Consider the following 21,507-nt stretch of genomic DNA (forward strand, 5'->3'; position numbering starts at 1 on the left):
GCAATGGAAGGTCAATTTGTGGACACACACAGTCGTCAGACGGAGCTGGTCCGGGTGGATGGACGAATGGGTCAAGGGACTTTTACTAAGTAGACCGGTGTTAGTGTCCCATGTGAAACTAGAAGTCAACGCTTACTTTTTGTATTTCATATTTTTAACCCAAGAAGTTCTGTTGCCCGATCCTGAATTGTTTCCTGTAATTCTTTGTTAAGAGGTCATGTTCATTTAAAGTTTTTCTGTGAGATCACATTGATTTTAAGACTCAGTTGAAGATTTAATGACATTCTTTGCAGCGCAGCGTTTAAGACACACCATTGGATAATTTTTTTTTTCACTCAAGTTGACAATCACACCAGAAAAGTATCCAACAGAAGAAACACAATCATGATAGGCCGGCTGACGACAGGAAGAATATAAAGAACACAGCAAACCAAAAGGAAAAACATAACAGAAACCAGGATTCATGTATTAAAATGACAAAAACAAAAACCAGTAAGTAAAAATGGCAGCAGTCTTTAAGACATGTCCCCTCTTACAAAGGTTGCTGTGGCGGAGTCCGTCTTCATAACAGGTTTTGTGGTAACCGGGCCGTTTGAGGCCATTTACCATTTACCATTTTACCGACGGACGGACTCAGAGTTGTAAAGTCAATTCAAGCTGCTGTTGGCACCCGGTGATCTACCCTTGCGCACTTATTCATTTATTCCTTCTTACACTAAGCTTGTCAGATACTTGCTCAGAACTGCAGCAAGTTTCTCTCATTCATCCCACATTTCTCTCTCGATTGTTCCAGAGTGTAAATACTTTTTTTCTTGGTGTGGAATGACTTGACACCTTCCGTTCACTTTCTAGAAAATGTAGCGCACAGGAGCAACAGTGCAGACATATGTGGAACGAGCTTAAGGAACACACGGGGATCTCTTGAATATCTGAAACTGCAGCATCGGTGGCAGGTTGGAAGCATCTCAACCCTTCAGCGGATGACTCAATACAGAGGAAGACCTCGCTGTCTGAGTGTTTGTGCTGTGGATTTGGCAATAAGTGAAAGTGTGTGTCTGGATTGGCTTGTCTGTGTCGGGTGGATGTGACCCCGTATGAATCCGGCAGCCTCTTCTTCTTCTTCATCATCATCATCATCATCATCAGGTATTCTTCACATTATATTCCTTCATTAATGACCAAACTTCATAAATAGAAAATCCCTCCTGTGAGATACAGTTAGAAGATGATTATCACACGTTTAACTGTGCACAAAAAGAAAAACAAATCACTCATGGGAAGAAGTGGATTCTCTCCAAAATAAATACACTTCCTGTGTCCGTGGAGAGTCAGAAAGTAGCCGTGGCCGTTCTCCTATAAAAGCATCAAGGTGTACAAAGTCTAGACAACGTATTTCTTTGCAAATAGTCTTTTTTTTTTGTTCTTCGTCTGTTTGATCTTGCAGTTGTTTCTGTGTTAGAAAGGGCCTGAGTTGGGTTTGTTCCTTCAGATCGGGATCCTCCGTCCCCGACCGGAGTCTGACTCGCACCGAAATCCTCCGCCGGGAATCGGTGTCACACACACGCACACACACACGTGCACTCATGCACTCACACCTTTACATGGGTGGGACGATCATCCCTGGAATTGCTGAGAAAAGGAGGGAGAGAAGAGGGGGAAAAAGTTTGAAAAACACAGCCAAATATTTTTCCTCGTAATAAAAACGTCTTGGTAAATACATCAATATGTTTTCCCATCTGTGCAGCTGTGTGAGTACAGCAACATTTAAAACATCAATGGGCAAATAAATCAGTAAAACTGAGCAGGGACACATCGTAGAGTGCAAGTTGGCTTTTGGTGATGCTGCTCTCACACACACATGCATGCGCACACACACACACACACGCATGCACACACACACACACACACACAGTAACAGTTTGCCTATTTTACTGTATGTTTGTGAGTGTGCCTGACAGATTGCATCATGACATGTGTTGTATTTAAACCCAAGGGATGGGAGTAAACATACGCGAGGCAGAGCCCAGCCCAAAGTCACACACACCACCTTGTCCTATCTTTGTGAGGACACGCCTTGACATAATGCATTCCCTAACCTTAACCATCACAGCTTAATGCCTGAACCCAACCCATATCCTAACCTTCACCCTCAAACAGGCCTTTGAAGGTCTGGCCCAAAGTGAGGACAAGTGTCCTCGCTCTGAATGTCTAAACTCATCGGTCCTCACAAAGAAAGCTGTACAAGTACACACATATAAACGCACAAACAAATGATTAAATTAATGGTTTTATGTTTCATGGTGAGTGAGAACAGAATTCACTTTTACTACCAATTCTACAAAATCTATTTTTTCAGTTGAGCCTACATTTGTTCCCTTTTTTTGTCTCAGGTACTCATGAGTGCACACACACACACACGCCACACACCATAGGGTAGATATACTGCCAGTATAAACTGTCAAGAGAGCCGAACAGCTGTCATTGGTGATAGCTCCCTGGTATGCTGCCAGTGTGTGATCACCAAGTATGTGTGACAGAAGAAAGTGTGTGTGTATATCTGTAAGTGGCGAGTGTTTATTTCAGCTGTGCTTTGAGGCTGAGCTTTGAGTTCCCACACCCCCGCACATGCTCTGTCTCCCACTCCCACACACACACACACACACACACACATACACACACACACACAGCTAAACAAAGCCAGCAATGTTGAGAAATGAATTCCCTGTGCCAAATGTCTCTCTTTTTTTGTCTCTGTAAATATCTAACTTACTGTCTTTTTCCTCAGCCAATAGGAAGATGGGGAGGAGTTACTAGGCAACAGAATAGTTAGATCTGTGCTGTGGGATGAAGACGTGTTCGGTTAGGGGTAAAGTTTAGGGGGGAAGAGGATGGAAAGGTGATGATGAGATGGAAAGAAGATGGAGAGATGTATATATACATATAGAAATTGGACTGAAAAATCAAGAAATCTAGTCAAAAAATAATTCAGGTGTTAAAGCAGGCAACAGTTACTTCATTGAAATTAGTCAGATTATCAAAAGTCAACAGAGATGAAGGAAGAGATAGTTGAGGGACATACTTCAGGTGAAGGCCAGGCCTTGTAGAGAGTTGGCTGTTGAGTACTTGCTAGAGTCCACAAATGTTTGATCTGGTAGAGAGAGGCAGATAGAGCAGGCAAGAGAGAGAGAGAGAGAGAGAGAGAGAGAGAGAGAGAGAGAGAGAGAGAGAGAGAGAGAGAGAGAAAGAGAGAGAGAGAGAGAGAGAGAGAGAGAGAGAGAGGGGGAAAGAGAGAGAGAGAGAGAAATAACAAATGAAGGATGGCAAGTCAGAAGAACACAAGAAGGATGGGTTAGAAGTCAAGAGGAGAGATAATAGAAAAAAGAAAAACAGAAAATTTGTTAATTTCATTGAAATAATTACAGTAAAAAAACATGGTTGTTAGTCAAACAACCATGTTTACATTAAGAAGTGATGTGGATGTAGGATGATGCTCTTGTATAGTGCTGCGTTATGAAGGGGGTCAGGATGGAGGATTGGGCTTGGAAAGCACATGACACTAAAAAGTGTGTTCTGTCTTCTACCACAGAAACATTGTGATCATAGATTTTTAGAGAAAACACTCCAAACAATGTACGTTGTAGTTTTGGTATGCTAACATGATGTTTAGCAGGTATATTGTGTTCCACGTTAACTATCCTGTTAACATTTGCTACTTATCACTCAACACGTACAAGTACAGCTGAGGCTGATGTCATTAGTCTTGTAGGTATTTTGGTCATTAAGCAAAGTAAGGGGCCAACTGAAACAAACTAGCTGAAGTGTGCACAATGATCACCAAAGTCATCCTGAGGAGGGGCGTCAATGCATGTCTGAAATTACATGGATTTCATTGCAATCGATGTAATAGTTGTCGAGATGTTTCACAAAAAGAAAAACCCAAATGTGAACCTCATGGTGGTGCTTTATGTAAAAGTGTCAGAGAATCATCAAAGGTATTAGGATACGCCCTTTATGAGCCATGAATGTACAGAATTTCACTGCAATCTGAGATATTTCCATCTGGATAAAAGGGCTGGACCCAAAAGCTTTGTTTGATCACTGAATGATGTGGAACATAACTGGGACTCGACTGAAGACTATCTGCTGGAGGAAGTCCTCCTGCTGAGCATCCTGTGACTGACTGCCTGTTGTCATGACGAATTACCTTGGAGCCCGTTGCCGTTGGCGCTGGTACAGGAGGGCGGAGGGGAGGAGGAGGGCCGGACCACTGGAGCAAAGGCCGACTTCTGCTTGACGGCCGCTGACACCATGTTCGCCGGGGAGAAGGAGAAGACACCAGAAGAGGAGGAGCAGTTGGAGGGGAGAGAGGTGGAGGAGGCCATGGTGGGACTGGATGGGACGACTGGGGCGGTGGTGATCACATTTTCAAAAGGGAGAGAGGAGGAATAAGGAGAGCGAGAAGGACAGATGTGGGATGAAGAAGAAAGGAGAGGAAATTAGCAGATTATGGTTACTTTATTGAACAGGATATATGCCCCTGTAATTACACACAGCCATGTCCATAAAGAAATAGTTTGGTGTGAAACAACCTCACTGGCCTCCCTGACCCTCACCTCCTCCAACACCTTTAGGAAATATTCCCAAGAGGGCGGGGACTGATACAGCGGCATATTGATTTTAGGAATGCCATGTTTATATATCACATATGTGTGCAATGTTCATGTGTCGACACACTTTTAGCCACGTAGTGTATTTTTTAAATGTGGCTTAATTTCCCATCATCATCACCGGTGGGAAAAATATCAGCAAACAAACAACATCTCACATCTCTCTGAAGCCCTCTTTCTCCCTCCGTCTCTCTCTCTTTCTCTCTTGCTTTCCGCTAAATGGAAAAGGGATGCAATTTATCGCCAGAGAGAAAAGAGGTGTGGCTGTCAGATGAAAGGAAGCGAGGGAAGGAGGGAGGAGACGGATGGAGGACAAAAAGGAGTTGGTGATTGTTTTTGAAAACCACGAGACAGAAAGTCCCATGGGCCGAACTCATGGGCAGATCTGAGACTGGCTTCTCTTCCTGTGCACAGACGGTGTTGGTACAGTATGGAAGGTTTTCATGCATGTTTGCAGTGTGGAGCAGCGGTAATAAACTGGTTAGCTATCTGACTGCATTTTTTTAAAGAGCCTGGTGGCATATGAAAGGAATATACAGTATAATGACTTCAGTACAGTTTGGTTAAAGCTGTTTTTTTTACAAACAGTAGTATGTGAATTAGCGTACGTGACGTGCACACTCACTAGCATAAGGCGAGTTGGCTGCAGAGCCGTTGAGGAAGGTGGGCGAGCCCCCCAGGTTGGTCATGCCGGGGTTGTTGGCGTAGCCGTTCATGGTGCTGGTGACAGAAGTGTAGCTGGTCTGCTGAGGCGTGGAGCTGGGCACGTACCCGTGAGGGGACACACTACTGCTGCTGCGCACGTAACCTGGAGGAAGAGGAGCATGTGGTGAGTGGAGGCTTGGTCCAATGATGATGGAGTAAATTCTGTTTTTTGTGGAGTGTTACAAATACATTTCCCAAATTCCCCTCTGTAATATGACAATATGAAACGAGAACTTGCACCCGGCTTTATCCAATGTTCAGATTTCTGTTCTGGAAATGTATGAAGATATAAGAACATATTTAATGAGAAACAACATTTTAGAACATTTTCTATACAAAAAAGTATTGTGTCAATATAAATGTAACTGTGTCTCCCCTTAAGCAGGGTTAGGGTTACACAGCTTCATGTTTACATGTAGAATGTTTGGCATTTATCAAAATTACATTAGACAAAGCAGTTTGGGTGGCCGTTTGCTCAACCACACATCCATATTAATACATTTTCTGGAACAAAAACTATTTTTCCATTGTGACAGATCCCGTCAATTTGTTTGGGAATATTTGGAAACGTTTAAAGTCTTACCCTGATTGGCCTGTGGGGGTTCGGAGACATTGACGGACAGCTGCCCGGTGAAGGAGTTGACCCCCATCATGCCGCTGTGGGTGGAGCCGGACAGCTGGGTGTGTCCTCGTGGGACGCTGTAGAGAGCTTCTGCAATGTCCGCCGCACGTTTCAGGATGATCTCCTTCAGGATGAGGAAAGGCACAAATCGTGACAAACAAGAAAACTAAAATAACTAATAAATGTGTGTGTGTTCTTTACCTGGTTATTGTGGGGTAAACCATAAAGGGCTTCTACCAGGTCGGCGGCTCTCTTTAAAATCACCTCCTGAGAGAAAGAGAGAGATAAAGAAGAAGGTAAACCTCAGTTTGTGTGCAGATAACACGTGTTATGGAGCTTTCTGGGGGGAAAAAAACAGCAAAGTCAATATTTGCCATTAAGGTTTTCGATGCATGTGAAGAAATAAAAACAGATTCACAAAGACGCATAGAATCAGACATAAAACATACTTTTTTTAAAACCAACATGTGCAATCTCTCTCCCCCTCCTCCCTCACCCCAACACACCACCATCCAACACCCATTTCACCATCTTTTCATGATAAACAAATTGCTCTTCACTCCTTTTAAAGGCAGATCATCTGCTGTCAAGTCTAGTGCTTTAACGCACCTTTTCTTTCTGTGTCTAAATGACACCTTAAAATGACGGGCATTTAAAATATACTCTAAAGGAAATCCAAAGTGCTGTGCATTGCTGTTCAAATTAGACTACGATGATCCATTGTGAGCAGTTCTGCGGTTGACAAATATTCCCTAATTGCCAACAATTTTTTTACGATCTAAAATTCACCATTGTTTGAGGTGTTCTCTAATAGGTATTCACATTCACCGCCTCTTCTACTTTCTGAGTCCATTTTCACCTTGCACCGTTCCCTTCAGAGTGCTCTGCCTCCACATTGGGAATTGTTTTTCTTATTCTCCCCGCCCACCAAACACTCAACAATTTTCTCTTTTTCTCAGCCTCTCTATTGCTTCCCCTCTCTTTCTCATCCCCCGCCCTCTTGGTGTCTCCCTCCTCCATCGACTCCCCCCGGGGTCTAAGGTGTCTTGTTTAACAGTTAATGTGTTGTCGTTTCCACAGCGTGAGGCCGACAGAGAGAAAATTACTTGCTTCACAGTATTAACCTGCACTGTGTGACACACACATACACACACACACACACACACACACACACACACACACACACACACACACACATTTATGGTTGGCTGCATGTGCACTCTGTGAGTTTGTGCCTGGTGGAATATATTGCCTCTCCATCAGTATTTCTGTGTGTGTGTGTGTGTGTGTGTGTGTGTGTGTGTGTGTGTGTGTGAGGATGTGAGAGGTCACAGAGCCAGTCAGCAGTTTTAGTGTGCCTGTTCTTGGTGCTAAATTCAACCTTTTACACATTATTACAGCAAGGCTGGGTATCTGTTAACCTCTCATTATTAGACTGGTGAGCTGAGTGGTGCACACACACACACACACACTCTCTCTCTCTCTCTCTCTCTCTCTCTCTCTCTCTCTCTCTCTCTCTCTCTCTCTCTCTCTCTTTCTCTCTCTCACAGAAACCTGATCCTCAGGGTTTGAGCGGTTCCAGTAAGGCCGTAGCTGATAAACGGGAAGGAAAGATGATCCTCTGGTAACATCATCATTATGAGGTCTGCAGGCTTCTGCTACCAAATCACTCAAAGCCTCCGACTGCCGGGATCAATGCACTTTGAATACTTTGCCTGTTTACGTCTTTTCATATTCATACACGCTGCTACTCACATCGCCTAATTAATCTCTCCCAGGTAGCGTCTGTAAATAAGGAAGCATTGTTCGTTGGATTACCTCCTGCTCAATACAAATGAATAGTGCTTCCAGCTGCATTGTGTCGATATGAATGAGAATGAAAGTGTTGTTGTCGATCTTGTGGGCAACGTTAATGTTTCAAAACAGATTACAAAGTCTAAAATAAATCTGGCTTTGACGTCCCGAGGCCCTACATTTTGTCGATAGCACTTGCAGCAACGACTAAAATAATTGTAGCGACAAAATCAAAATGAAAATGGGAACTAAATACATCTTTGGGGTGTCAGTTTAAACTGTTGAACCGAGTTAGTGTCATAAACAAAATGTTGTGTTTGCATCCTTGATGTCAACAGATATGCATGAGCCTCAGTTGAAGGGTGACAATTGAACATGTTTTACACACCAGTTACTGATTATAGAAACTGTTGTTTCAAAAGCATTTTAGGGGATATATTTCAATCAATAGGTCCCAAATATACATTTAAATAAGTATCTAAAACGCTGCTTTAACAACATTCATACAGTATATACATTGCTTTCACTTCTCCACGTTTCTGTCCATCAGCTGCCAGCTTCTGGGTATATAGTTAGTGAAGCATTATGACAACAGAGTGACAGAAACCAACTGAGTTCTGTCATTTTTAATCACATTGCTGCCTTTTTCTTTGATTCCTGTAATTGCTGCAATAATTGCTGATTTTAAAGCTTCAATCTAAAACATTTATCTTGATCTTTGCGAATGTCCTACATTCCTCTTGACATCATCCCGTCATTGTCATGTCTTGTCAGTCTTTAAGAAATAACTATCAAGACGCAAACGCCCTTGAGTTTATTTAAATCACCATCAAGCCTTGTTTAGTGTAAATCTATTCTTGTCTGTTTCAGGTAAATATGCAGACAGACATGTCGACAGACAGACAGACAGACAGACAGACTGACAGACAGAGAGCAGCGGATGAATGACAGAAAATGCAGATCTGTTGGCAAAGAAAAAAAAGGTGTCTATGTGCTTTTACTGTCTGAGTTATGACTAGCCCTAATATGATAACCATACATTACACACACACACACACACATGTTGCCTGCATTAGGACCAGGAAATGCTGAGCGGCGTATCCGTGGGGTCAGGTGTGTGTGTGGAAAGTGTGTGACGAGCCGGCACAGACATGACACACACATGACTTATTCCTCTCTAATGCTGGTACATTAGCCGCTTGATCCGCTTCTAATGTCCCATTAGGGATGCCGTACATGCAGGGTCACACCTCGCATGGAGATGATGTCATACTGCACATGAAGGCTCGGAGGGATGTGGGGAACAATCACATGCACACACACGTATTGACATGTGTGCACACCCACTTCCTCCGCGGAACATCTTTTGCTAATGTTGGGAGATAGTGTTTGGATGTTTGGTTTCAGATTTCATCTCTGGTGAATATCGACATGTGAGTTTAAGTGTACGAACGAGCAACACACATATACATATATATATATATATAAAATGTATATACATACATATATATTTATTAGTTTCATGGTGTCGCTAGGATTACTCTTTTTGGTGATGTTGATGATATGACCTCAGTGCGATGTATGACATCACCAAATTGAGTTGATCGTAGAGATGGCAGCTGAGTGAGTCATCAGGGAAAGTCACCAGTCTAACGAGGGTGACACACACTGGTCGACCGAAATCTCTCCACCCATAAACAACATGCCAATACTTATTCTACACAGAGCAACTGAAATGATAACGTCCAGTTAAACTCACTACATCTGTGAAAAACATGATAGAAATGCATCAGTTACGTTTGTTTTACGGTACAGATCTGATGATTTGGTCAACGTCATGTTTTATTTTCTAAATATCTTTCCTCCTTTGTTACATTTAGTTTTTATCAATATTTTCCAATATATTTTCCTGCAATAGAAGAGTCTGCAGCTTCAGGGCTGCATGTCTAAGACTCTAGTTTTATTCCAAGTACTACTTTCTGTGTATGTCACAGAAATGGCACACACAAAACCACAACCTCTTAACACCACATTACGTGGCGGTGGGACATGATGTGTTAAATTACAGGCTGCCACCACTATTTGGGTTTAGTGACAAATTACTTTGTTAGGTTTAGGAAAGAAAAGATCCTCGTTATTGTCTTTCCATGCTGTTTTTCCTTCCACTTTCTCTGCTGCAGAGACAGGTGATTGATTTCTTTGTGCATCCAAAGAGGCATTTCTGCTTCATAACTGGCCGATTGCCCCCACAAAGGTGATTAGCAGCAGATTAGAACACTTTAAGTTTGTTCAAGCAACTGAATATTTACACTTTGAACAAACATTTAGTACATTAACAAGAAACGTTGCAGCGTGCTGATTACTTGCGGTGGTACTGAGTGTGTGTAACTGGGGCATTAAACACTGGAGTCCAACCTGAAAAGTCCCTGAATTTCCAACACAAAAGTCCAAGATTGTGTGTTTGTTTTCAACCTTCACAGTGCATATGTGTGTCACTGTCTACAGTTTGTGCATATATGGATGGATGCTGAAGAGATCACTGTGACACAAACTGGCAGCTGAACACTTGTGTGTCTGTGTGTGTGTGTGTGTGTGTGTGTATGTCTGTGTGTGTGTGTGTGTGTGTGTGTGTTGTGTGTGTGTGTCTGTGTGTGCGTTGTGTGTGTGTATGTCTGTGTGTGTGTGTGTGTGTGTGTGTGTGTGTGTGTGTGTGTGTGTGTGTGTGTGTGTGTGTGTGTGTGTGTGTGTGTTGTTGTGTGTGTGTGTGTGTGTGTGTGTGTGTGTATGTGTGTGTGTGTGTGTGTGTGTGTGTGTGTGTGTGTGTGTTGTGTGTGTGTGGTCAGTAAAATCCCCCCAATGTTCACTGAACAATTATAGAATCGGCTGTCCACTGATAATCGTCTCATACACTCCACTGCCCCTCTGTCTGTCTGTCTGTCTGCCTCCTTCCTAGTGCTTGTAACAAACTCTCATAACTTCAATTAAAGGGCTGATCGATACTTGCAGTGAGCAGGCAAGTGTACGTGTGTGTGTGTGTGTGTGTGTGTGTGTGTGTGTGTGTGTGTGTGTGTGTGTGTGGTGCCAACAAACACATTGGTATAGTCAATCGCCCACCCACCAACACAAACACACACACACACACACACACACACACTCCCTCTATAATATTCTAACCTGCTCACACAATACAAACACAAAATAATATTTTCACATAGCCACAAGTCCAATACACATAGAGTCTCTTCTCTCTCTCTCTCTCTCTCTCTCTCTCTCTCTCTCTCTCTCTCTCTCGCTCTCTGTGTCTCTCTCTGGTAATAAAGTCTAGAAGGGCGATTGACGGCTGGCTGTACCATGATGAATTACCCAGGAATGCACACACACAGAAACAAAGATGTCAAAAGAAAGCAAAAGAAAGGTGGATCAGTCTCAAAATGAACTGAAATCCAAATCTGAATTGGGACTTTTCTGTTCACATGCTCCCTATGAACACGCTCTGGATCTCGTCATGTGTTCCTTCACATTCAGCCTCACTCTGAGGCGTCCCTCGGATAGACCTGATACCCGATCAATGCCTCCAGGTACTCTGGTTGTGTTTCCAGCAGCTTGCTGGTTGACAGTGTAGTTTTACTTGGAAATATCTTGTGTGACATCATGTTACTTATAAAAAGCTTGACCAGTTAAACCTAGGAATAGGAAAAATATAAATAGGCCAAGCAAAGTACAGCGCCAATTTTAATAACGTTAAAGTGGTTTATGGTAGACTGAGGTCAGTGATAGCAGCATTTGGTTCTTAAGGTATTTATGGACCCATTTAGTACAAGTTATAGGCTCATTTGTTTTATTCCTCCTGACAAGCACAGCCACAAATGAAAATATGTTGGCTACATTTCTGATAAAGCAAGATTTTTCATGCTTTCCTCTTTTATTTGCCATGAATAAAATATCACAGTAAAAGTGAACTCTTCTTTTCTGCCAACACATAATAACAAGGACGACAACAGTAATAATAGAAAATATAGAGAAATAGCCAACTAGCAGAGCACCCCATCTTCTTTCACTCTCCCAGGATGCATCACGGGAACTGAATGAACAAAATGCAGGTCTGAGTAATAAGATTGCTCGCATCAAATGATACGTTGTGTAAATAAAGCTAACAAGAACAAGTGTGGAGAAGGTTAAGCTCTATCTTTATATATCCCCTCTACACATCACAGGAAATCCAGCGGGGAAAAGGTGGAAGCATTACTATTCTGTGTTAACAAGGTGTGTGTCATGCTCTGTAAATCTCTCACAAATCTAGTCTGTATTTTCTTGTGTGTGTTTATGCACAAGAAAGTGAGTCAACCCTTCTTCTGCACTGAGTCAGTCTTTACTAGAAGGTGTCACACACTTCGGGATGCTAACATCATTTCCTGAACTTGTTTTTCTGCAGCACTCATCGTAACTTGAGGGTTGACTTCATTCCTGATGCCGACAGCTTTTTGCACAATTTATGTGTAAGTTCAAACATCACTTTTGCAACCTGTCCTGTGCCCTTCAACAGAACCTGCCTGTCATTACAGCGATGAATCAGCGGGATCAGAAAGAAATAAAACAGATAGTTTATGTCATCCTTTTGTGCCTGAGTACATTGAATAGGTTGCGAGAACAAAGACAAGATTTTGCAATACATCAACTCATGAAGGTCAAAGACCAAAATGTAATCAATTAATCACAAAATTTAACTGACCAATTGTTTATAAAAACAAGCATTAGCTGCAGCCCTAAGGTAAACAGGAAAAACACTACTTCCTGGATTGGCACTGAATGCTGGTAAAGGTCGTAAACCTTCAGCACGATTCTGAAGATACTCGGCTGAATTTGAGCACACTACACCGATTGACTGTGCCTCAAGGAATCAATTACGCAGCAGTAACACTTCATCTCTCTCATTATATTGAACCACAGATGCACCGATCGATCGGCAGTCGATAGAAACCGGACAGTTTTTAGCTGACAGATGAACAGCAAATCAGCAAGTCTCTCATTTCTGATTTTTTCAGCTGGTCACATTTACACGACTGCCACTGCTGCCTGATGGGTTACGTTACACGCACACGGTGCTGGTACGTTTTTTAGCATGAGCGACGAGGACATAACATTTGCAATTTGTCAAAATTGCATTTAAAAAATAAGCCGTGAAGGAGCAACATTTGGAACTAACTTGATCTGACACTTATTATACAGTCGTTCATTCCCATGCATGCTGCTCAGCGTGATCACAGAGAGCTAACAGCTAACGTTAATGGGGGGTGAACTGACTTCATTATGATGCATTCAAGCTCTACTCAGTAAATGAGCATTGACCGAATGAAACTAATAGCACAATCATGATGTGTCTAATTGTAGCTGCTACTGGATCTATCTATCCTAATGTAATCTTGTAAAATGTATTTTTTCTGAAACATAAAGTTTGTGTGCTACGTATTGAACACATTCACACAGTGTTAACACACATTACATTGCTAACACATGAGCAGGAGCCTGGGTGTCGGCACGGCGATGATGACATCGCGTCATAGCCATATCATCACATCATGACCAGCGCCCAATCTTTAATGATGTCACAGCAAAGACAGCCAGTCCCCTGGATCGGCTCCAGTGGGGACGGGGGAGCCGATCGACAGCAGCTGTTTGAAAGGTCATGACCCTGCCCACCCTGATAGGCCGGTTCACTGTCGAAACTCTGTCAGCTCTCACACACACACACACACACACACACCAACACACACGTTTGCACTTTTGCAAAGTCCCCCTGCATGTACAGATCAAGATGACGGGGTTCGGTATCAAAGCGGCGCTCATCGTTTGGTGGTAATTGTTTACATCTGCTGATTCTTTAAACGCTCTGCTTGATGTCCTGCTGATGAACAAATAATCCGATAAAACGCTGTGATCTGGAGAAGATTCAAACACTCACCCTGTAAACGGGTTGGAGCAGCTCACACACAGACACGCACACACACACACAAACACACACACAGTTCACAAAGAGGTGGAAAAAAAACACAAACCACAGGAGATTTGAAAAAAATCACTCAAAACAAACAAAATAAACATGAACACAAAATTATTTTGTTCTTGGTGTTTTTGAATGAACGCGTGTTTGATAGCACAGCAGCTGGGTGTCAACTGAGAAGCTGCTGGTTTGATCTCTGGAAGAGCGACGGTGTGTGTGTTTTTAAAGTGGCCCTCTGCCAGAGACGGCGCCCAGCTCATTCTAACGTCATGTCCAGTTTAGGCATCAGATCGATGTGAAGAGGTGAATTTTTCCCCCAGTACCTTTGGCAGCCTCTCAGGGTCCCCGGGGTGTCGAGGGATGACCTTCTGAAGCCTCTGGAAACCATAGTCAATGGTTGGCTCATTCAGTGCTGCAGAAGACAAGGGGAAACAGAAAGAGGTCAAATGGTAGTTTCATGGTTAATTCCTCCAACTACTTTATCCAGATAGATTATACACAAGATGCTTAAAGAGCTCATGAGATCACTTCAACTTCCTGGAAGAGTCTGGAAAGCAGTGCATCTTCAGTGGTCACATAATGGTGCAACTTGTGGATGTGACTGAAAAGTCCAACCAATTAAATAATTGCAATAGTGTCATATATTGTAAAATGCAGTGCAAGCAGATGCTGCCTAATGAGCATTGACGGAAAAGGAGAGCGGACTCTTGCCTACTGTCACAAGAAAAAGCTAAATTGCAGACTTTCCTGTAGGATCTAAAATGTAACTAAATATGTCTATTAATGCATTTCCTTGACATAAAATTTAACAAAGTTATCCTTTAAGGTATCCTTGTCAAAATGTTTAACACTGCAACTTTAATGTGATGTGAAGTAACAGAATCACAACATGTGCCAATCAGCAGTGAGGGGATGATTCCCATTTTGTGACATTTTGTCCTTCGCTGGTATCAAGAAGGTTTATTTTGTAAGACTGGGTTGGAAAATAATGAACCTGCTCTGTGTGATCTCTAAAAGCTGACAGAATCCTGGAGGTTAGAGAGGTGACAGAAAGGTCGACAGTTCATAATCTGGCTGGGAAACATGGGGAAACCACCTCTTTCAACTACAACTGCAGAGCATTTCACCAGATTTTCTCCAGTAAAGTTGCTCAATGGATGACAGCGGAGGAGGACTGGTTGTTCTGGGAGGCTGGAAAATTCGGATTCGGATACAGCTCTCATAAATACAATAAGAGGTAAATAAGCGAATAGTGAAATGACCTTTCAAACTCGGACGCTGCAACAGGCAGATGTTCAGAGAAAGGTAGACCTGGTGGAATAACTGTATATTGAATACCGTAGATCCTCTAATATAGGCCTGTATTCTATTACCGGCCGGTCTCTAACATTGTCCGGTCTCGTTGTCGGCGGAGGTAAAGGCCGGGCTCAAATGGAGGCCGGGGCAGCGTTATTTCCACGCTTCCCATTCATCGTCAGCCGTGCAATGTCTTCGCGTCGCGGAGATTTTGGCTGAAGGTATGTGTCCACAGGCAGCGTTATTTCCGTGCTTCCCATTGTCTATATTAGAGGATTTACGGTATGTTCTCTCAAAAAACTTTTGTCGATCTAAAATAAAGACAGATTCAGCAACTGCATAGTTTATTTCTCGCATGAAATGTTTTCAGAAACACATTTCGGTGAACTATTTTCATAAAATAAGAGAAAGTTTCCAAACGAGCCGCCATGTTGGTCGGTTTGAAATCCGGGAGCAGACAGGCCACTATGGGGTCAGTTCAGTCTCATTAATAATGAATGCACAGAGAAGGATTCACAAATGTATTTTGTGATTTATATATAAATGACTCTCTTCTCACAAATACATTTCATTGTAAATAAATATAATATAAATCCATAAATATATGAATTAAAAAAATATTTGTAATTTTCATCAAAAATGTATTTGTATTTATATACAAACTGTTAAACTTGAATTTACAAGACGCTTTTCATTTGTGAACTTGTTTGCATTTGTTCGTGAACTGGTCTGTATTTGTTTGTGGATTTTTGAGACTCTCCTGACGTGATTCACAAAAGTATTTTTTTCAACAAGGAACTCTCTGTAGCCAATCAGATGCCTCCCTCGTTTTCAGCCAATCACATGACTGCATTCCCAGGAGGGGTACCTCACCATGGCCAGAGCACAGCTTTTTCTCTGCGCATTTTGCGCATTTGCGTTAGCTAACTAGTTAGCCATATAATGCTTTTAGACAACGGATCATAAGCTAACTTAGCTAGCATAATATGATCCTACTAACGTCAGAAAACATAACCGTATCGGTCATTTGCTCGCTAAAGCTTACCTGTTGTTAATGCATGCAAAAATAAGTTACAAGCAAACCACAATAACTAATAGGTAAATTGCTTACTACATTGGTTTCAAAGTGCTGACTATAAGAGCTAGCTAATGTTAGCTAGCTAATGGATTTAGCTAGCTACAAACAAGCTAACGTTGGCTAGAGAGAGAATAAAATCACTTTTTTTAAATACTTTTTGTTCTTATTTCTTTTACCGAAAAGCAATGCAAAATGCGCAGAAAGAAAAAGTTGTGCTCTGGCCATGGTGAGGTACCCCTCTGCAGTCATGTGATTGGCTGAAAACGAGGGAGGCATCTGATTGGCTACAGAGAGTTCCTTGTTGAAAAAAATGCATTTGTGAATCCAGCCACGTCAGGAGAGTCTCAAAAATACAGACGAACAAATGCAAACAAGTTCTCAAATGAAAAGCCTCTTGTAAATTCAAGTTTAACAGTTTGTATATAAATGTAACAACATACAAATATATTTTTTATGAAAATTGCAACAAAAAAAAATCATATATTTATGGATTTATTTTACATTTGTGTGTGTTTGAAATGTTTTTGTGAGAAGAGAGTCATTTATAAATCACAAAATACATTTGTGAATCCTTCTTTGTGCATTCATTATTAATGAGACTGAACTGACCACATAGGCCACCAGTGAAAGCGTTCAGCCAATCAGGTGCAGCCATGAAGTGTGCACTTTATGAAGGAGAGCACCTGTCAATCATCCTCCTAGTGGCAGCCCACCAAGCGTGCAATACTGGCAAGCGGTAAACGTTGTTTACGGTAATATGGCAGCTGCGGAGCCAAAGAGGAGACTTAAGGTCTGGTAGTCCGTTTTGCTCCAATAGAAATAGAGGCCTTTCTCTAATTCTGGCCTCCTTCCAATAAAGGCCTAGGCTGCGATGCGCTTGAGTAAATAAAGGCCCGGGCCTATATTAGAGGAGTTACGGTAACTGGAATAACCAGCGTCAAAGGCATCTGCATGAAAATAAAACTGCTGGTAAAATCTAAAGGGTTAGTGTTCGCTTAAATGTTGCAATTACATTCTTCTCCAATCAGTATGTCAATCAAGTCGGGCTCTGAAAGCTCTGTCTGTCAGAGTGAGGCTTTAAAGTATTGTGTGTGTTTATTTATCCGCACTGATGTGTCTTCACCCCATTAATGGACGTCCTATGCAGTCGTTACTGCATGTGTGTACAGCCTGAATGTGACAGATGGTTGAAAGGATGAAGGTGCACGTGTGATGTCCAAGAGTGCAGCTGGAGTGATATTTGGTACTTTCCACTGATAAATTACTTGCAGCTGTATGTCTTATGTGTTGTTTTCTAGTTTCTTTTAGTGTGTGTTTGTGTGTGTGTGTGTGTGTGTGTGTGTGTGTGTGTGTGCGCGCACGTGTGTTTTATACGTATGCCTTTTTTATTATCATATCACACCCAAGTTTCTGGTTTCTGTTACGTCCTAAACCACTCTCTATTTGTTAGCGATCTAACTTCATAAATGCTGAGCTGTAAAAACACCAGATGTTTAACCGTCATGAACAATATTTCCCCTGCTCAGAAGAAAAGCCCTGGACAAATTATGATATGACAATAACATCAAAGAGGAGAAATGAGTTCAAGGAGAACAGATGAGAAAGTGAATCAAGAGATGGATAGAAGAAGAAAAAGACTAGAATTTAGGAGAGAGAAAAGGCGAGGGGATAAGGAGATGAGTAAATGAGGAGAGCATTTATTAAACCATCCAAAATAAGAAAAAAAAAAGAAAAAGAAAAAAAAGAATAAAAAAGCTAAACTCAGTTGAAAAAAACAAAACTATAAACACAGCTGCTGGATAGTCGGTGCTATCAACTGTCAGAATTAACTGCCAGAGTCAGATCCACAGCTCTACATCTCTGGAGACATTTAACCAATGCCAACTCTAATAACACACACAAACACACACACACACACACACACACACACACACACGCACACACACACACACACACACACACACACACACACACACACACGCACACACACACACACACACACACACACACACACAATGAACATAACAGGATGGCCAGTTGTTTTGCTGCCTTAGGCCTAAAGTGTCAGCAACTGACTCTTTATTAATAGAACAATATGCTCCTAAATTCTTTGGCTGGTGTGCGAAGGTTTGTGTGCGTGGAGGTTAATGTCAGAGATTGTGTGTGCGTGTGTGTGTGCTTTAAGACAAAATGCCAGGTTTTTCCAACGATTTTTTTGGTGGTTTCTTTCTGCACAGAAACTGAAATAGGATCAGTGCAGCAAAATCCGTCCGATTGATTACTTCAACTGTAAAATGCAACTGTAACAGCAGCCACCGTGTGCCCACCACAGCCACTCTGCTCACACCGACACCCACAAACACCAAACACACTTACGGCCGATCTTACAGATGGCTTTCCAAGTGTTGTTGTTTTGAGATGTGCGACTCTCAAAGAATAAAAAACGACCAACATCCAACCTAAAATGGACCGTTACATGTTTCCCAAAGCAGCTCTCAAGAGTTATTACATGCTTAAAGACTGCCTTTCAACAATAATCCTATGCCTCCAAGTACAGTGTAGGAGTGTAACGGGACATACAACTCATGGTTCGGTATGTACCATGGTTTTTGATTTATTTTGAAAATGAGAAACATTCAACAGTTGCTCATTAGCCATACATCTTATAAATAATAGAAATGTCTGATGTAAATGTAAAGAGGATGGGAACAGACTAAAACGTTCATGTGAAGCCACAGCTGGGCTCAAGCACTTTGGCCATGCTTTAATTCTGTATCATCTAAGATGGACTGTGGTCGCATGTATTCACATCGCTGAACACTAAACATTAGTGATTACTCCGTCATGGCCAGTGGCAGACCGGCCGAATGCTCTCCATACTGACTGTGAGGGGATCCCCCTCTATTGTCCAAAAATGCATAATATGGTTAGACTGAAGCTAATGGGTGGCGTCAATATTCTGATTTATCTTCCAAAGTTAACGTCCTACAGGAAAACCTTAACCACGTGTATAAAACGGAGATCTTAATACGGGAGGAAATATCTCAATAATGTTTCCCTCGAACGTTAATGCGAATGCAGATTGGTTGTAGGGGAACGACAAAAACTAGGATCATAGCAAATATAAAGCAACATTGATAATAAGTTAGACAGTTGGTTGCCACCATTGCCCCTCAGAGACAACAGTAAGAATTTTAATTTACTATTATTATTTCTTCTTATTCTTTTCCCAAAATCTTTAAAAGTCTATAATTGTTGTCAAAACATCCTAAATGATGACACTCCAGCCACTGATTTGGTGTTTTATCTGATTCATTGTGCTGCACAGGGAAGCATCTCTGCATGAATCCCTCCTGCTCTCCTCCAACACCCCCATCCTCCAACTCTCCTGCTCCGTCTCCTCCCCCATCTTTGTTAACTACACCTTCTGCCACTTTCTATATATCTATCCATCCCTCCATCCGTTCTTCCATCACTCTCCCCCCCAACCTCACTCTTCCTCTCAGAGTCCAGAGCTGCCCGCAGATCAATACTCATAGAAGTTTCATGAGGACAGACCCTCCACTCCGGCTTCACAATCAAATGTGAATAGAAGGAGGCAGAAAGAAGAAAAGCAGAGAGGAAAAACATGCTGCGTGTCCAGCATTTCTCACATGCTTTTATTCTAATACACATTGGGGACTTTTTTTTAGTTATCTTATGACAGTGTTTAAACAAAAGAGAGCAAAGGTGGGTGAGGGAGTGGGAAAGGAGAAAGAAAACAAGAAACAAGGGCGAAGCTGGGCGGATGAAAGGACAGACGGGCTGATGTAAAAGGAGAAGACGAGGTGGAGGAGAGGAGGTGTGGTGAGATCGATTCTCTGGCCAGCCAGCAGTTCAATACCACTGAATTATTGCTTCATTCTTCCGCTTATGAGATGAGATCTCTTTCTCTCTGGCTCCACTTTCCGTGTGTTTGTCCATGTGTGTATGTACATGTGTGTATCTACATGTGTGTGTATATCGGTGTATGTGCGATTCACTTATGAGCAGATCAATACTTCGCAATCTGGTTTTAAAAGTCCATCTTTCGGTCTTTTCATACGTGTGTCTTTGTTTTTGCCGTCTTGCTCTCCCTCTGTATCTTAATCTCTCTCATTTCTGTCGTTCTCCGTCTGCAGAAATGAAGATGGCTTTGCGTGTAAAAGAGAGAAGTCAGAAATTGTGAATCGCTGAAAGTTTCTTCTCCACGGCCGAGATATGAATTTTCTCACGCGGCTGCATTGACAATGGATCAAATCTACATCTGAGTGTGTGTGCATATGCTCATGTGTAACATCTGTGTGTGTGTGTGTGTGTGTGTAAGCATTTATTGATTGTCACTTTGTACTATTGTATTTTTATAGGAGTGTGTGATGTTGAGAATGTTAATTTTTCCCACTAGGCCAATGAAGCAGCCATACGGCGCTGTGTGTGTGTGTGTGTGTGTCTGTGTGTGTGTGTGTAGTAGACCATCTGTTTACCAGACTACTCACCGTCTTTCCCTCATATCTCTCTGATTTACAATTACTTTCAACTCCTGCCCCTGTTTGAAAGTGTGTGTGGTAAGTTGTGTTAGACACGACCCGATGCAAGGGTGGCTTTGTGCGTGTGTGTGCTTACGTTGTTGCATTCTTGCGTGTATGTGCCCCGTGAGCGTGCTTAATTGCTCGCTGCTTACACCCAGAGGCAACCGCACTGAAAAACCTCAACGGCCAATCAGCTCCCACCGCCGTAACCTCTCACCAGCGACTTCTAGAAAGAAGTCGACCTTGAGGCGGGGTCAGGCAACCGTGGTAACGGATCCCCATTTCCTGGGTCACATGTTGAAGCGATCAGCCAATGGCGAGGTCACAGGGGGTCACCTCCGCCCAATAGGAGATGCAGTTAGACACCAGACGGACCATTTAGCAGCCGGCTATCCTCAGGGTTAGACCAAAGATGTTTTGACTGTAGAACGTTGAGGGAGGCTCACAGTGAGTATGTTTGTCTGTACAAAGAAACTAGCGACCGGGACATGAAAGCCACATGTAGCACAACTCCAACTGCCCACAAACATTCTCTTGACTTGTTTCAGTCTTTTGAACTTCATAGACACATCGAAACAAAAAACATTCCCTGCATTTGTTTTATTTCAGTTTTTTTCAGTTCTCACATTTTACATTGTTGAATTAGTTCCTGTGGGTGGAGCTGTTTTCTTGCACTAGTCAGTCAAACTGCTTGAATTCCTTCACCCCATTTTTCTTATTCTTTTTTGATGTTGTTGAATGAGATGACGTGGGCCCTCCTGTAGGCCCACCACCCGCAGGAGGGTTCAGAAGGGGCCGGT

General features: G+C 42.3%; 1 protein-coding gene across 4 annotated transcripts in view; it reads right to left on the bottom strand.

Annotated features, from left to right (window-relative positions):
* Positions 1-249: 249 nt before the first annotated feature.
* Positions 250-21,507, bottom strand: part of LOC311025381 (transcription factor COE1) — a 98,060-nt gene continuing 76,802 nt past the window's right edge. For 2 of the 4 annotated variants that reach the window (XM_084028239.1, XM_084028238.1), the window contains exons 11-17: positions 14,110-14,198; positions 6,196-6,261; positions 5,956-6,118; positions 5,293-5,475; positions 4,205-4,402; positions 3,080-3,148; positions 250-1,629 (exon numbers count right to left, since the gene is read on the bottom strand). In XM_084028239.1, coding sequence (XP_083884365.1) covers positions 3,081-3,148; positions 4,205-4,402; positions 5,293-5,475; positions 5,956-6,118; positions 6,196-6,261; positions 14,110-14,198 — 767 coding nt within the window. In that variant the 3' untranslated portion in view covers positions 250-1,629; position 3,080. The remainder of the gene's footprint in view (positions 1,630-3,079; positions 3,149-4,204; positions 4,403-5,292; positions 5,476-5,955; positions 6,119-6,195; positions 6,262-14,109; positions 14,199-21,507) is intronic. The other 2 variants (XM_084028241.1, XM_084028240.1) reach the window with 1 other exon arrangement.

Source organism: Eutrigla gurnardus, assembly GCF_963514095.1.
Source record: "Eutrigla gurnardus genome assembly, chromosome: 15".
NCBI classification, from domain to species: domain Eukaryota; kingdom Metazoa; phylum Chordata; class Actinopteri; order Perciformes; family Triglidae; genus Eutrigla; species Eutrigla gurnardus.